This window comes from Rhododendron vialii, chromosome 3a, assembly GCF_030253575.1.
Source record: "Rhododendron vialii isolate Sample 1 chromosome 3a, ASM3025357v1".
NCBI lineage: Eukaryota > Viridiplantae > Streptophyta > Magnoliopsida > Ericales > Ericaceae > Rhododendron > Rhododendron vialii.
In genome coordinates this window covers 31,869,857-31,886,018 of record NC_080559.1, presented here as the reverse complement: position 1 = coordinate 31,886,018, position 16,162 = coordinate 31,869,857, and the positions used below count along the sequence as shown (strand labels likewise).

The following is a 16,162-nucleotide window of genomic DNA, read 5'->3' as shown; positions in this document are numbered from 1 at the left end:
GAATGAATGGTTGAGGTGCGCGTAAACCGACCCAGACACCCCTGATCATGGAACCAAATAAAAAGAATGGAGAATGCTATTCGCATTCAAGGGACACTTTGAATTTCTCACTTTCATGGGCCTTGTGGTCCATGGGCCGAGAAATACATGTTTTGTCTAAAGTGATGGGCTTTGGCCCTATAACTTTATAGTGGTTTTGGAGACTTTTAAAATCATACATCCATGTGGATTTTAAACATTTACGGCCCGATTGGATGAGGCCGAGTTTTGGAGGAATTATTTATAAATGGGGATAAGATAGTAGAGATATTATTTATGGAGAATGAGCCCACATTAATGTGACTTTTAAAGACAGTAGATAAAAAAATAGTCGGTTTGGATGAGATATTAAAAAGTGATAATATAATACTTAGTTTAGATGAGAGATAAAATGGAGAAAAAGATTGTTTTGTAATCCGCCCTTTACTAAATAATACTAGTAACTTGTTGAAACCCATCCGAGGGTACCCTTTAGTCCCAACAGTGACTTGTAATGATTTATGGAGGGGAGATTTTTATTTGTCAAACCACAAGCCAAAAACGTCCCATCACCCCCTCGTCCCTCCGGATTAACTTACCCCTCCCTTTAAATGCATTCAATTTGAACGGGTACAAAGATCATATTTCTTTGATCATTTTATTCTAAAGGATCATAATTAATTTTTGGTTTTAGGGTTCTCGTTGGTTAGCCTTAAGATATTTGGTTGTACGACTTTCTTAGGGCTAATCAACGAGAGTTCCAGAGTCAAAATTTAATTATGACCCTTTAGAATTAAATGATCAGAAAAATAAAATCTTCCCACCTATTCAAACAGATTAAAATTTGGAACACTTAATTTTTCAACCTATAGTTGTATATTAAAAAATATGGTTAAAAAATTAAGTGCTCTAATTTTCAATCCGTTTGAACGGGTACAAAAATCATATTTCTCTGATCATTTTATCCTAAAGGGTCATAATTAATTTTTGGCTTTAAGGCTCGTGTTGGTTAGTCCTAAGATATTTGGTTGAACCTCGGGATGGAAAAAAGGGATTATGAGAGGTAAGTTGGTCCGAATGATGGGGGGATTAGGGCGGATTCGAGATAGCTTGCTCAAACCCTAGCCATCTCTAATCCCCTCTCAGGCTATATTGGGAGGGATTACGGAAGAGTCCGTGTAAAGATATCCACCCTGATTTTGGACTTTCCAAATCACGTCATATCCATAGGCCCACGTATTAGGAGGGGGATATCCCCTTCACATTGCTGCTTCCAAACAGGCCCTTACACCAAATAATTTCGAGAATCAAAATCACTCAATCCAAAAACGTCTTTTTGACGTTTCTTCGAATCAACTTTAAAAGTTACTTAAAGCTTAAGGCACAAGTTTGTGGCACATGCAATGACACAACTTCTTGTTTCTTTCTTGTTGATTGCACTGTCTAGTATGGGCAGGCTTTGTTTGTTTGTTTCTGTTCTAGGTACAAGGGTATATGCCTTTGCCTTTGTATGCCTCTTTGGTTGGTTATAAAACTTAACTTTCCAAAAAAAAAAAAAAGTTGGAGACTATTGGTCTGTCTCTACAGACCGAATATAGAGGACGGATATGATAAACTCCGGTTAGTATATCCAAACTACTCGTATATCCGCGTATGGCCAGATATATATTAGCATCGATCCCTCCCTCCTATCGTCCTCATATCCAACCTCTTAATTATGAAAATACCACGTCTCCTTTTAATCCTATACCCATCCTATACCAACCAAATATGACATATGCATCTTCTTCTATGTATTACTCAAACAAACCATCGGCAACATATTCCCTTAGATCTATATTTGATCTTTTATCATATCTCCTTTCATATTGTATCCATCCCAAATTAATCCGGTCGCATCCCGTAGAAGTACAAGGTTAGATTAGGTAAACTACTTCTAAAGAAAATTCATGAGTATGAGATTACGACGAGGGTGAAGCACTGAATCTATAGATAATAGATGCTAATGTCAGGCTAAACTAGAAAGAAGTTTAGTTTAGGGATCAATTCGTTCATACCTCTCCATACTCTCATTTTTCGTCCATATCTCGAATCTTAAACTATAATCCAACTCGTTCACCTCCAAGAACACGCAAAAAAGCTATAAGCCTGCAAAATCTCATTATGATCGGAGATTGATAGACACGTGAAAACGTTGCAAACTTCTATAAAAATTAATGGTAAATATATTCTACAGTTTAACCTTACAATTTATAGAAGAAAAAATAACTTTTTCACATACCTATCGATCTCGATGATATATATTGAGATTTTGAAGGCTTGTAATTTTTGCATGTTGTACAAGGCGAACAATTTATATCATAGTTTTAGACTCGAGATGTGGCAAAAAATGGGAGTATGGATGGGTATGGAGAGGAATTTATCCCAGAAGTTGTGATGTTGAAAAAGACGTTTGATTTGCAGAAAGCATGTTCAATAGCAGAGAGCATGTTCAACTACAGAGAGTATGTTGACAAAGATGTTCGGTTTGCAGAAAGCACGTTCAAATGGTTCTGTTCGATTTGGGTTTGAGAGTAATGAATAGAGAGAGATAAAAAAAATTTATTGGAGACCGTATCTACGAGTTTTGAGACTCCAAAACGAACAAGGGCCCGAGTACTTTCTCTGGTATATTTACCAAGTGGTCACGTGTCCCACACCAATAAGAGGGAACCACCGTCCCAAAGCTAGTTTTACTTCCAATAAGATTGAAAAGCTGTTTTGATATTTTGTTGAAAATGCATAAAAGAGTGTGTATAAGTGAATTGAAATGTGGAAAATATGTACATTGAAATTATATTACTTTTGACATTTTTGTTTTGTTTTAATGGACAGTTTAATGAAAGATCAATTAGCAGGACCGTTGGTGGCCCAATATAATGACTTCCTATACGTCTGGCTATCCATTCTGCCCCCACTTTGACACTAAATTTCCTCGTTTAGTTGGCCTAATGGGTCACTTGTTCCATTGACTAAAGAGTGTACCTATACATTTTTAAGAGGATAAAAGAGTAAGCGGAAGAGTTCTCGGGTCACATAATCTTTCGGTAGGACTTTCTGCTCTCGTTCTACGTTCCCGTTCTTAATTTTTGTGAGAGTGATTTGAATTTTTCCAAAAGTTGCTTGTATGCTTGTGCTCGCACATGCCCATTGTGCGGCTGCACCAAATACTAGGTTTTTGATTTGGTTTTGATGAAATTGTGGGATGCCTTTGTGTATCACAATAAATTGGTTTTAACCCATCAAGACGAGAAAAGTGAGAATCACACACAAAACCATTTTTTCGTTCCGCTAAGATAAAATAAGCACTTTTTTAAAAAAAATTCAAAATGATATATTATGAAAAAATAATTTGTCTTGTAAAACGAAAAATAAATACTTATAAAAATAAAAATCTCAGCTTTCTGTTCCAGAAATAAGGCCAATCACAAACCTCCACACTGATTTAGACATGATTCTGCCAATGGCACCATCACATAAAACTAAAACCATGGAACTAGTGGGCACAGGATTCACATTGTAAGCTATCGTGAAATACCACTAATTTATTTACAATTCACGTGTTCGAGTCAGTTTAAACACATCACAATTAATTTTAGTACTGACTGATTCCACCCTGCTAGAGCAGCCGCAAGTAAACTCGAAGCAAAGTCCCTTATAGACCGCCTCAGAGATCGATTTTATCAAAAAGGTTTCTAACATGAAACATTAGGAGAGAGCAAATGTATTAACTCCTCAAATCTCTTTAACTGCAAGGCGAACCCCTGGTTTATGAAATTCCCCTTATTTAGCATGTCTTTGACCATGAACACCTGCATAAGCGAAGAAATTTTACTACAGCGACGGATCCTTGGATCATCTAACAAGAATGAGAGAGAGAGAGAGGGGGGTTGTTCAAGCGGGGTACAAACGACCCGAGCTCAAACATGAGCCTAAAACTCGAGCTTGAGATCAGTTCGTCTTTCAACAAGCCGAGTCTATACAAACGAACCGAGTTTTTGAGTGTCGAGCTCGGCTCATTTAATAAACTAACTTAAAACTCGAGCTCAACTAGTTCACTAAACGAGTCATGCCGAGCCAAGCCGCGAGCAGCTCGATTCGTTTGCAGCCCTTCAAGTGCAGCATATACATCACTTCCATACCCGTAACCCTTTTATGATGGAGTATCAAATTCGAAAACCTTGTTTTTATGTTAGAAATCAAAAAGATAAAATTAGAAAGAAAAAGGAAGAGAAACAAACGAACCAAGAACAGAGGGCCTAAAATCAGCACTTCCGCTTACCCAATTATGCTCTGTTTTCAACAGACTTACCTCAACCTTCACCGCATTTCAAATTCACCGGGAAATAGAAGAGAAACAGCTCTCGCATCGAATCAACGGCATCCGGCGACTCTCCCTCATCGGACTACTTGGCGTCGATCTCGGCGAATGCAAACTCCTCCTCAAAATCCTCCCAATCGCGGAAATCGGATCCTCTGTTTCACCGCTCAACGACCGGAACTTTCTGCAGAAATCCACGTGCCTGTTCAAGGCTTCTTCGGTCGTTATAAGCATTTGTGATCTCAAAACTTCGTATTTCACTGCTTCAATGCACAACCCACATATCCATCTCCCGTTATACCTGATACCAAATCAGGGGCGGCTGCAGAATTTTACTTCAACGGTGACAGAAATGTATAAATTTTCGTTTTGCATATCTCATAACAATAAAGACATTTATGTTAGTTGAAATTTATCGAGCCTGCTTAACTTAATTCGTTAAGCTATATTATCTACCTACTCACAAACTCGAGTGACTTTTCATTTACTCTGGCTTTATACGAATGATGATGATTAAGTACAGACAATATCATAGAGAAATCAAATTATATGGCAAATGGACAACCACGAATGAGGAAAACATGATCAAGAAACAAATTACGATGACAAGAGAGGGAAAGAGATGGGCAGACCTCTCTCGAATCCGCGATATGTAGGCTAAGGTGCACTCCTCCGTTAACCCGCACGATTCGCACCTCGCCATCTCCACCTGAACAAAGTGCAATTGGGTTTCCGAATTGACGCTTTCCACTTCCTGCATTCTGGGTTCCGAACGGAAATTCGGGTCTGGAGATGAAATTCTGCTCTACAGAATCTTGTTTTGAGTCCCTTGTTTTGTTTTTTCTCACTTTAGTACGATGAGAGAAAAAGTCATAATTGAGCCAACATGTGAACACTTTCAGCAATCACGGGTGTTGTAATTGTACGTATATATTTGTGTATTTACACGGATAAAGAGAGAGTATATATGTGTGTGTGTGTGGTAACTTTTCTGTATCCCTGTGAGTAGTGCTCTCTGTTTTGTTTTGTTTTTTTGTGTACTCTGTTTTTTGGGCAGAAACAGGGGATTTTGAAAAACTGGGGGTTCATCGAGTGTCTTGGAATGACTGAGGAATGATAATGTTACATGGGTTGTTCGATGGATTTAATGCGGAGTCAGTTGGTGACTGTAAAATCTCGACACACGTGGCGGTCTGCGGGGCGGTGGTCGTGGAGGTTTTATGACCAAATGGTGTCAATTGTTGTCAAAATCAATGGTGTTTTTCATGTTTGAGAGAGCTTCAGTAGGTTGTAAGCACCAATAATTGTGTTTGGAGGGCACTTAAGGGTGTGTTTGTGGGTGGGTGAGTGGGACACCTACAGAAACAACAAAACTAGAGTAGTGGAGTTTATCTTTTTTATAACGATCATACCAGTTTATTCGCATCTCGAATTCAACTGATTTTTCACTCGTCCATTTAATTTTTTATTTAAAAATTATTGAACAGCTCGAATCATCCGTGCGGGCCCGAGGTGGGCCCCTCACCTCCCAAATGTCCTCATTGGTGTTACTTTGAATCAATAGTTTAGAAGGAATGACTAGTTTGTTGTGGCAATAGAATAGAATAGGAGTATCAGAAATTTCCTTAGATATACTTTTGCCCCAAGCTACAGCTCCAGATATTGTCCCCCTTGCTAGCGGCATGAAAAAACATGGGCTAGTAAAGTTTTCTAGATTTTGCTTTCGCAGTATCTCCCTGTAGAGCGGTGCAAAGTGGTTGATCCGCCTCCAAGATCCAAGCTGTCCATACCAAGATGAACGACCGGATCGACCACCCTGTACCCTCTCGGCAGTAGCTGCGGAGTAGCATCCCCGGGGTTTCCATCACACATTGTGATAGGCCGATACAGGGTTGAGACAAATTTTCATAAATCACACTACCTTGTCTGGTCAAAGAGTTCAGGTGCACCACGATCCAACTAACAGTGGGATTTGGGAACTGAACAAATTTTGGCATTTATGGGTCAAAGTAGTTAAGTGTGAAGAAAAAACTAGGCGCTGTTGTAGCTTTGCAAGTTGTGCATGTGCTTGTTATGAAGATGTGGCCAGAATTTTTGTCCAATCACCATCACTGGTTTTCTCATGGAAAATCAAACGAACGAGCTGAAATAACAGAGGCAGCGAGGCGGAGAAACTAGGGGCAGGGTCCAGACCAGTTTGGTCTCCAATCAGTTCGGTCCAGTTTGGACTGGACCATTTGTCACTTGTGGGCCCTTCCTGGGCTCATGATAATAATCGGAACCGTTTATTTTTTAGAGCTCGTCGAGAATGTTGACCACGCCAAAAATTACATTGATCGGATATCATTTGATTTGATTTCGAAATGCATTTATCTTCAGATAATTGTGTCAAATGGATTGCAATTCAGTATTACACTTTTTCCCCCATACTTAATGCATTTCGAAATTATATCAAACGATATCCGATTAACATGATTTTTGGCGTGATTAATGTTCTCGACAAACTCTAAAAATGAACAATTCCGATCATTATTGTGGGACGGAAAAGGCCCACAAATGGTCCAAACTAGACCGAACTGATCGGAGACCAAGACCCTTGCCCAAGAAACTATGGGAATGCCAAAAAGTGTACCTAATGTTCACGAGACTGTGTGGGATTCACTACGGGGTCTCAGACAAATAATTAACCTGTTTGATTTATTTAATTATTATTTTGAAATAATTTTATTTAACAGTCTGTTTAATCGGATATTGTCATTTTTTTAACAATGAATAGTGGCATTTTGTTAAACATAGCATTGTTGGTGCAATGGAGTAAAGCCATTTTTTTTCTCGCGAAATTCTCTTTTATATTAACTTTTTCAATTTCGTCAAAAAAAAAAAAAAACTTTTTCAATCAACTTTCAATCAGTAGTTTAATGCTATTTGAATTGTTGGGTTTGATGATGTGGCACAAATAACAAACCATTCTTGGTTTGACAAAATGGCAAAATAAATAGCCAAAATCCATAAATGGCACACCATTGGGTCACCAATCTTTGTTTTACAAAATTTGCCCCTTCTTTGGCAATAGCTCAAGCCATTTTCAGTCTACTGAAATTGCTCTGAGAAGTGAGATTTTCACATTTTATGAGTTGACCATATAGAGAATCTTGGGTTGCTTGCTCCTGCTATACCCATGAAAATGCAGAATGCAGATTTGTGGTTGGGTTGCTTGCTCCTGTGTTGATTGAAAAAAGGGGGTGGGGGAAACAAAAACACACTTCCAATGGAAAAACATGGAAGCAAAGGATGGATAGATAAATCATGAAATTTTGCATCTCAGATAGTAGAATTTCGCTGGATAAACACCACCAGATTAACATTGATCGGATTAATCATATTTCACACTTCGAGAGATTATATATTCGAGGCATATAACCCGCCTTACAAGAATTTCAAACAAACACGAGTGGCCTTGCTAGTTGTTTCCCAGCATGTAAATCAACATCAATCAAATGGGTCCATCCAAGTACAACACAGAGAAAGAGAGAGGGGCTGTCGATGGTGAGCCTATTAGGGTTTTAAACTTTTAATCAGTCAATATACAGCTTTCTCCCCTTTCTCAACGTTGTTATTGTATTTCCTCCTACGCTTCGAAATCTTGTCCACAAACTGATTCTTGGAAGCGTCCATAAGTTTCAGCATCCGAGAATACAAGTCGCAACTAACGGCTGAGGGAAAGATGAAAAGAAATTTAAAAGAGAGTCAGAGTGCTTGAAATTGCCAGGAGGGAAGCGAATGGGGGCCTGGCCAAGGGAAAGATAAAAAGAACTATGAAAAAAGAGTCAAAGAATGCTTGAAATTATAAGGACTTTGAAAAAGAGAGTCAAAGAATGCTTGAAATGGTCGGGAGGGCAGCGAATGGGGCCGCCCCCTTCCGACAATTTCAAGCACTCTTTGACTTTCTTTCAAATTTCTTTTCATCTTTCCGTCGGCCATTAGTTGCGACTTTATTCTTGGATGCCGAAACTTATGGATGCTTCCAAGAATCAGTTTGTGGATAAGATTTCGAAGCTAAGGAGGAAGCACAATAAGAATTTTGAGAGATAAGAATGTTGAGAGAGGGGAGAAAGCTATATCAACCCTAATAGGCTCCATCGACAACCCCTCTTCTCTCTCACGAGAGAGAGAGAGAGAGAGAGAGAGAGAGAGAGTAATAAGACAGCAAATGTTCTCGTCTACTCAAAAAGTTCACAATATGGGGCTTACCAGAAATATGGCCATAACAAACAGAGAGGATTGCAGAGAACAGTCCAAGATGACCCATCCCACAGACATCTTGGCCATTCGACCAGAGAGAGAGAGAGAGAGAGAGTAATAAGACAGCAAATGTTCTCGTCAACTCAAAAAGTTCACAATATGGGGCTTACCAGAAATATTGCCATAACAAACAGAGAGGATTGCAGAGAACAGTCCAAGATGACCTATCCCACAGACATCTTGGCCGTTCGACCAAATAGTTAGAAGGAAACAAATTTTTGATTGTTTGGTTATTGCAACCACATCCAAGGAACTTTCTACACCCATCTCTTTTTTTGTGCCATCAAAGTCAACTGAAGTGTTTGATTGGTGGATTGTCAATCAGTCTCGCTCACTTATGGCCACCAAGTGCTCGTCAATTTCCTCAGTCGACAATACCCTGAAGACTGAATTATCTTTCCTCACAACCCCGACCTGCAAAATATCAAGAATTGTTCGATTTATTGCCGGAAATTTACAGCACATGCAAAGTAATATTGAAAAACACCATTCCATAGCACGTGTTGCAGCAAAGGCAGACCACCAAACCCAATAGCCTGTTGGAACCTGACGTCTCAAAATGCGTAAGTTTAAAGCACTAGTAGCAGACCACATGTTTCATCTTGTACTAAGCCCACCTCTTATGCTTGATCAATGTGGGAAGGCTAAGGCTTAGGTGGATACTCTATGGGTTAGGTGGATTCACTCAAAGATTATACAGTAAGAGCGAGTTCAGTGGTGCCAAAATGGCTCAAGAGTCAAGCCATTCCCAGAAAATGTCACAATCGGCATAAAATCCTCCCCCAATGGGGTGGCCATTTGTGCAGTCATTTTAACCCAAAAATGGCCCATACCAAAAGCAACCAAATCCTTCCCTTGTTTTTGTTTTCCTTCAGCTGCTATTGTCAACTATAAGGACAGTACCCCCTTTTCCCATTTTCTTGTTTTCAGTCTACTAAAATCAAAGAGTATTTATTAAAATGAAAAAGCCAACAGAATTGAATTAAATAAGAAATGTCGTTAATTTAGATGGACTTTATCTGATGAAGATGTCGATGAAGATGCAAAAATTTCTTCTGCGAGAATAATTCTTTTTAACTTACTCATTGTAGAGAATAAGATAATGTTAACAGTATATTCAGAAGAAACAAGTTTTTGGAGTTTTTTATTCATAGAGATGAGAGATGGTAGGTGGAGAAGGGTAGATGGAGGGAGAATGGTAAATGGAAGTAGTTGGCGAAAGTTAGTTAGGAAAAGGATACAAGGGGAATTGTTTAAAAACATGGCCCAGCAATGGCAATGCACCATTGGTCCCACCATTGCCATTTTTTGGCCAAATGACACTATTCATAGCCATTTTATGGAAATGGCTCCAGCCAAAATGGCCAACCATTAGACTTGGTCGAAAAGGGCCAGTGTTCGCGGTCTATGGATATTGCTAACGAATAACGATGTATCCTGGACCATGAGGAACCTTTGATCGAGTACAGAATTGGTAATGGTCAGAATAATAATGAATGAAAGATGTTATTATAGGTCTCCAACATACGGAACATTCTGTCATTCCTGATTAATTTTCATGGCTTGAAATTGGCATATCCTTTGGGCCCCTTGCATGAGAGGTTTGGAGATAGTGTTGTATACAACCTGCGAAGGTCTTTAGTCAAAGGACTCCTCTATCATTCATCATGGGGATTGGCGATGGCCAAGGCAAAGGAATAGGGTTCACTAGGTCCATCATGTCTCAAACACCTCCAGATTTCAAGCTTGACTTGGAGGAGGAGGATTCTGTCTCAAACACCTCCAGTATGGTATGGTATGGTAGGAATGTTCCATGTTAGTCATTTATTTTGTGGCTGGCTGAGCGTACCAGAGACATTTTGAGCTGGGGAATGAGGGTGGAAGAGGGTTGCATCCTATGTGACAATGGAAAGGAATCCCACCAGCGCTTAATTTTCCAGTGTCCCATGTTTTATTTGGAATGCTGAGTGGAGCAGGTCTTCTATTACACATCTGACTTCTAGCCTATCATCAATTGTCGATGGTGTATTCAGAATGTGCAGGGGAAATGTGATTGTGGTGGCTGCAACTGTGTATTGTCTACGGATGAAAAGGAACCACCGAATTTTTCAACAACGTGCTTCTGATAAAGACCAAATTGTTCTTACCATTGTGAACTACATTAATACCTTTTTGAGTTCTTAAAGGGGTGTGAAACAAACCCAGTTGAATAAGGATTTATGTGCTAGTTGGGGTTTGTCTGTAAGTATATTTTCTTGAGTACTGGTAGTGTAGAGGTTTGCTTTTGTTTGGTTTGACGTTGCTTCATCATTTGCCTTGTGTTCTTTTGCAAAGTAGTTAGTTGGCGTTGTACAGTGGGGGAATGCCCCTAAGAGTTTGTACCTTTGTTTGAGTAATAATAGAAAGAGTACTTATCAGGAAAAAATGATGGAAGGCTTATCACATGTAGGGACCCTAATGGGAGGAGAAACTTAAGAAACGGAATAAGTTACTATTTCTGGAGTGCAAATATTTACTGACCTCCCATTTTATATACCAAATTGTGCACTGAATAGGGATCAAATAGTTATATAATTCAACCTTCTTAGTCCGAAGATTAGAATTGTGCAAGTAAAACCAGACCATTGAAGCAAAACAAGCAGTTGGATAGCTGTAGTAGTAAACAGAAACAGTTAAAGCCCTACCTCTATCTCGGTAGCCTTGAAATCCTCTTGTAAAACAGATTGCAGAGCAGAAATCGCAGTCTACAGAACAGCAACTTAGTAATATTAGGACTCTGATATAATGGAAAAGCTAACATTGTACTAGCTCTGTCCCTTTTTAAGTGCCCGCAAACAGATAAAAAAAATAAAGTACTTCGGTGCATAATGTTTTCAATTTCTTTGCACCAAATTAAAGAAAAAATTCATCCAAAAATCGCACGTCTTTTTGTAGGTGACACTTAAACTGGGCAGAGGGAGTATGTATTAAACTTCAGACGAAAGTACCAAATGAAAAAAGTAAACTAATAATAAGGATAATGTCAACCAAGATTACTCTCGTCCCTTCCCTGTTTCAATATGCCATTTCTCCTACTGATAATGATTCATCACTTTGGGGGAGGGGAGCCAAATAATAATGAAGGAGCCTTGATTTTATTCGCACATAGAAAGAAAGAGTTTCAAATTTCAATGCAGCCAGATCTCCTGAACAAAAATAAGATCCCAGCCACAAGGAATCTCTCCAACTAGCTGACATATCGTGAAAAGCCAAGTTAACCCCTTGAAAGATTTATTTGCACAGGCTAATCCAAGCCGCTTCGTGGTGCAGATTGCAGCTAAAATTGTTGCACACAGACGCTACTCAAGCAGAAGTCAAATAAGTAAAAAAAGCTAATGATAATGCCCAGACAGGAGTCACGGGACAGAACAGAAAACTAATTGCAACAAGAAGAGAAAAGAATGCAGGGGCTGCTAGCGCATAAAACTTCCTTTACTAGCCTATCGAGAAATCTGGATAACCGTACCTGTACTGTTTCCTCATATGAGAAAGAAGGATCATTCTTCATTTTCTTCTCCAAAAAATTAATAGCCTCTTGTTCTTTTAATCCGGCACTTGTTGCCTGCAAAAGTTACTCATTGGGTGAAATAACTGGTTGAAAGATAAGTTTCAACACATCCAAAGTTACTCAAACACAAGGCCAACAAATACCAAGTAAAGCGCAAGTGAAGCAACTTTTCGATTCACTGCAATCTTCAGACAAGAATATTCAAACTTCATTGTTCAGTCCATCAAATACGGATGTATGGAGTACATACTACTATTGTTCCTCCTCAATCCTCAGTTAATAATCTAAAGCTACATTATAGATAACTAATCAACACAAGTACACAAGGACAGCACCAAATTCCATTTTTCACCTTCAGTACAGTAAATCAAGACAGAAAGACTTTGGGAAAAAATTGGTACAATACTCATACCGTGCTAAGGTATCACAGTCCAAAGTAAGGGGGATCTAGAACAAAATTTAGACAACCAACAAGGCACCAAAAGAGAAAAGCTATTAACACTTGAATGGAGAATGACGCTGCCATATACCTTATGCCCGAAAAAATGGCCAGCTGGATCACACTTGAAGAGTTGAGGCCCCTTTTCCTCATCAATACCCAGAACCATGGCAACTTCACAATGGAAAACAGGAAAGATATGGAAAGGAAAAAAATAACATTAAAAACTAATCCAAAGATAACCGATATGCAATAGAGATCCTCTACAAAGTGTTTCAAGAGAACATGCACAAACCTACTCCAAGGGGCCTCATATAGGCATGTTGAGTATATATTTGAGACTTGTCTGCAATCCTGAAAGCAGAGAAATGCATCAAACTATAGGGAGCTTTTCTGGAATTTTGAAATATCTTTTGTATCAAAGAGGAAGATAACATCAACATCCAAATAAAATTTACAGGTAAGTGGCTTCAAAACTATGACTTTATTTTAGTAACTACACACCAATTGTAAATTTCACTACAGCCAGGAGCAAAAAACATAACAGAGAGTACTACAGAATTTGTAATATTACCGAACTTAAAATCCAAGCCTGCAAGTCTAACAAACTGAGAACCGTTAAATATGACACAAGGCCCACGCGTAGTCATGAGGCCCTAGACATATATGCAATCGGATGCTTCAAGGCTCACGCAATGTTACGAGAAACAAAATTAAGGCAATACAACATCTTAAATCATTGTACTAAGCATAATTAACTCACCATCTGGCCATGGCATCCACAGGAATTTCATATCCATATTTGAAACGGAACTCGGCTGCTTCATTCCTTGCTTGTTGCACCAATGACCTCGCGTCAGCTAAAAAATATCAAAAGAAAACATCATTAAAACATCTCTAACCTACATACCAAAAGTGGAAAGAGCTCAATGGAGTTTGAGATCCAGAAGAATGGCGCTAGGGGATGTTACTATGCAACTTGAGGATAATAGCAAGAGAAGAACAACAAACCCTGAAGTTACACCATCAGTTTGAAGGTCGAAGAGCTAATTAGGGAATTCCAGAGAGATATCAATCGCATAAGAATACTTAAAAGTGCTCTAATCTGATCTCTAATCTGATGAAATTAGCCTTGCACAACCTTGTGACAATTTCTTCATTTTCGATAACAAGCCCAGCATATTCCACATGCGCACCCATAAAGAAAATGCGGACATAACTCGGTTCACATTCATAGCATAAAGATTCGTCCAATCCCCCACACAATCATATTCCACTAAAAATATCCACTTGACCATAAAGATAAAAACTCAACCGTTATAACCAAAGAATACAATGTTGACCAAAACGATATCCCGTAACTCAGAATTAGACTTCTCAGAGCATCTCCAGTTCTTGCCCTTGTTTTTCATTCCAACTCAAAATTTGAGTAAAACCCCCCTAAACCCATCCCACTTGACTCAAACCTACAACAACTGAGTTTCACTCAGTTTTTTACTCAAATCAAGTTATCAAGGGAAACTCAAACTTTTACTCAAATATTGTACAGCTATTTTCTCCCTCTCAAATGTACAATCGTGCCATTGATGAAGCTTGTACTCAAATTCTGCTAAGATTTGGGTTTGCCACTTTGCCCGTTGGAGTGTTGAACCAAAAATATGACTAAGGGCTGGACATGCTCTCAACGTCCATTGATTCTTTAAACTTCTCAATCCCTAAGCTTTAATTTGATGCTTTTACTTGGGCAACAGAGCTCAGAAAATTGAGTACTAACCTGTGATGCCAGTGGCCAAAAGCCCGAGGTACTTGGTAATAGGAAACAAATGGGTAACACTAGTCTGATCCAAAAGCTTATCCTGCACACATTTCAGAACTCCAATTTCAATCACTGCAAAACCCTAGTTCAAGCACAATATCAATTCTTCAAATAAGATGCACAGAACTGCAATAGGAAACAAATGGGTGACACTAGTCTGATTCAAAAGCTTGTCCTTCACAGATTTCGGAATGCCAAATTTGATCTCTTCAAAAACCCTAGTTCAAGCACAATATCCTTTCTAAAAATAAGATACACAAAAAGAACTCATAGAACTGCAATAGCTTACAAATGGGTAACACTAGTCTGATTCAAAAGTTTGTCCTGAATACATTTCGGAACCCCAATTTAATCTCTCCAAAACCCTAGTTCCAGCACAATATTGTTTCTACAAATAAGATACACAAAAACACTCATAGAACTCCAACAGGTTACAAATGGGTAACACTAGTCTGATTCAAAAGTTTGACCTGCAGACATTTCACAATCCCAAATTTCAATCACTTCAAAACCCTAGTTCAAGCACAAAATCTTTTCCACAAATAAGATATCAAAAAAAAAAAAAACTCATAATTGGACGAACCGGGACTTTCTTCTGCGTGACGACGCAGACGGAGTCCTTCCCACGCACACCAATCGAGGTCACTCCGGCCGATTTCACAGCCTTGAAAGCGTATTCTGTCCGTCCGCACAAAACCCCATCAAAAACCCCAGTAATTACAAATCACAGCAAGTAGTTATAGCAACGAGGAAACAAAAAATAATAATAATCGATTGAGTTGTGATTCGGTGTGGAGAAATTTGTGAGGACTTACCGACTTGGAAGAGGCGGCCTTCGGGGGAGAAGATGGTGATGTGGCGATCGTATCCGGCTCCGCTTCCACGACTCATTGTTTCGGTACGGGTTTGAGGGGATCTTTGATTCGTAAACTGCTATGCAGGAACGAGATTGAGATTTTATATAGAGCGAGATGCTAGCTTTGTCTGCAAGACAGGAGTGTGAAACTGCGCCGGGTACTTGCAGAAGAGGAAATTGTCCAAAGTACCCTTTTGGTTTCTGTTCGGTTTGGTTTTGGGGTAATGTACATGGGGGATAGATCGGATTAAAGAAAAAGAAAAAGAGGAAGGATAGATAGACGAGACTGAATTGGTCTGGTTTTATAGTAAATTAAGAATCAAAACATTACCTACAGCTTTTGAATTTGAAGAACCAAATCAACCCATAAAATTCATAAAACAAATCAATCCAAATCATTAAAATATGATTCGATTTCGGTTTAAAACCTCAGTTCGCTGGAAATTGAGATATCATTCCCATAAACTATTTAAAGTTCTTAAAGTTGCAGAGATAAGTTCAACCAAAACTTAAACATACTTCTATTAAAATTAATCAGTAAAACTCACCAACATTAACCAATTAAAGAAGGGAAGAATAGCAGTAATTAGTGAAGGACTAGGGTTATGCAATAGAGTAGTAGATTAGGAAATTAGTTACTGAGCAAAAGATTTAGAAAATCATTTGACTAAACCCAAGCAGTGTATTAGTGTATTAGTTTAGTGTATTGAGATTAGAAAATGTGTCATCTTATTTTTTTGCTGAGCTAAAAAGGGTGGAGGAGAGGGCCACCGGACATAGCAACCCTCCCCTGAGCATGACCATAGGGACTCCAGACCCGCGAT

The 16,162-nt window shown here is 38.9% G+C and overlaps 3 protein-coding genes across 5 annotated transcripts in view; 1 reads left to right on the top strand and 2 right to left on the bottom strand.

Moving 5' to 3' along the window:
- LOC131320023 (small ribosomal subunit protein uS14z/uS14y/uS14x-like) overlaps window positions 1-16,162 on the top strand; it is an 86,208-nt gene that overhangs the window by 56,486 nt on the left and 13,560 nt on the right. The gene's annotated exons all lie outside the window — the stretch shown is intronic.
- LOC131320022 (uncharacterized) lies at window positions 3,502-5,491 on the bottom strand. Of its 2 annotated transcripts, XR_009198092.1 has the most exons (3): window positions 5,011-5,491; window positions 4,370-4,679; window positions 3,502-3,869 (listed from the first exon to the last, which is right to left on the bottom strand). XR_009198092.1 is itself a non-coding variant. In XM_058350552.1 (2 exons), exons 1-2 carry the CDS (start codon window positions 5,136-5,138, stop codon window positions 4,394-4,396), a joined length of 414 nt encoding a protein of 137 aa, XP_058206535.1. In that variant the 5' UTR covers window positions 5,139-5,479; the 3' UTR covers window positions 3,502-4,393. The 2 variants fall into 2 exon arrangements, 1 of the variants encoding a protein (XP_058206535.1); XM_058350552.1 differs by having other exon boundaries at window positions 3,502-4,679; window positions 5,011-5,479.
- Window positions 8,578-15,529, bottom strand: LOC131320016 (proteasome subunit alpha type-6). Its single transcript, XM_058350540.1, has 9 exons — window positions 15,298-15,529; window positions 15,066-15,160; window positions 14,441-14,522; window positions 13,430-13,526; window positions 12,962-13,020; window positions 12,758-12,840; window positions 12,186-12,281; window positions 11,365-11,424; window positions 8,578-9,094 (listed from the first exon to the last, which is right to left on the bottom strand). The coding sequence occupies exons 1-9, from the start codon at window positions 15,371-15,373 to the stop codon at window positions 9,002-9,004; spliced, it is 741 nt and encodes a 246-aa protein (XP_058206523.1). The 5' UTR covers window positions 15,374-15,529; the 3' UTR covers window positions 8,578-9,001.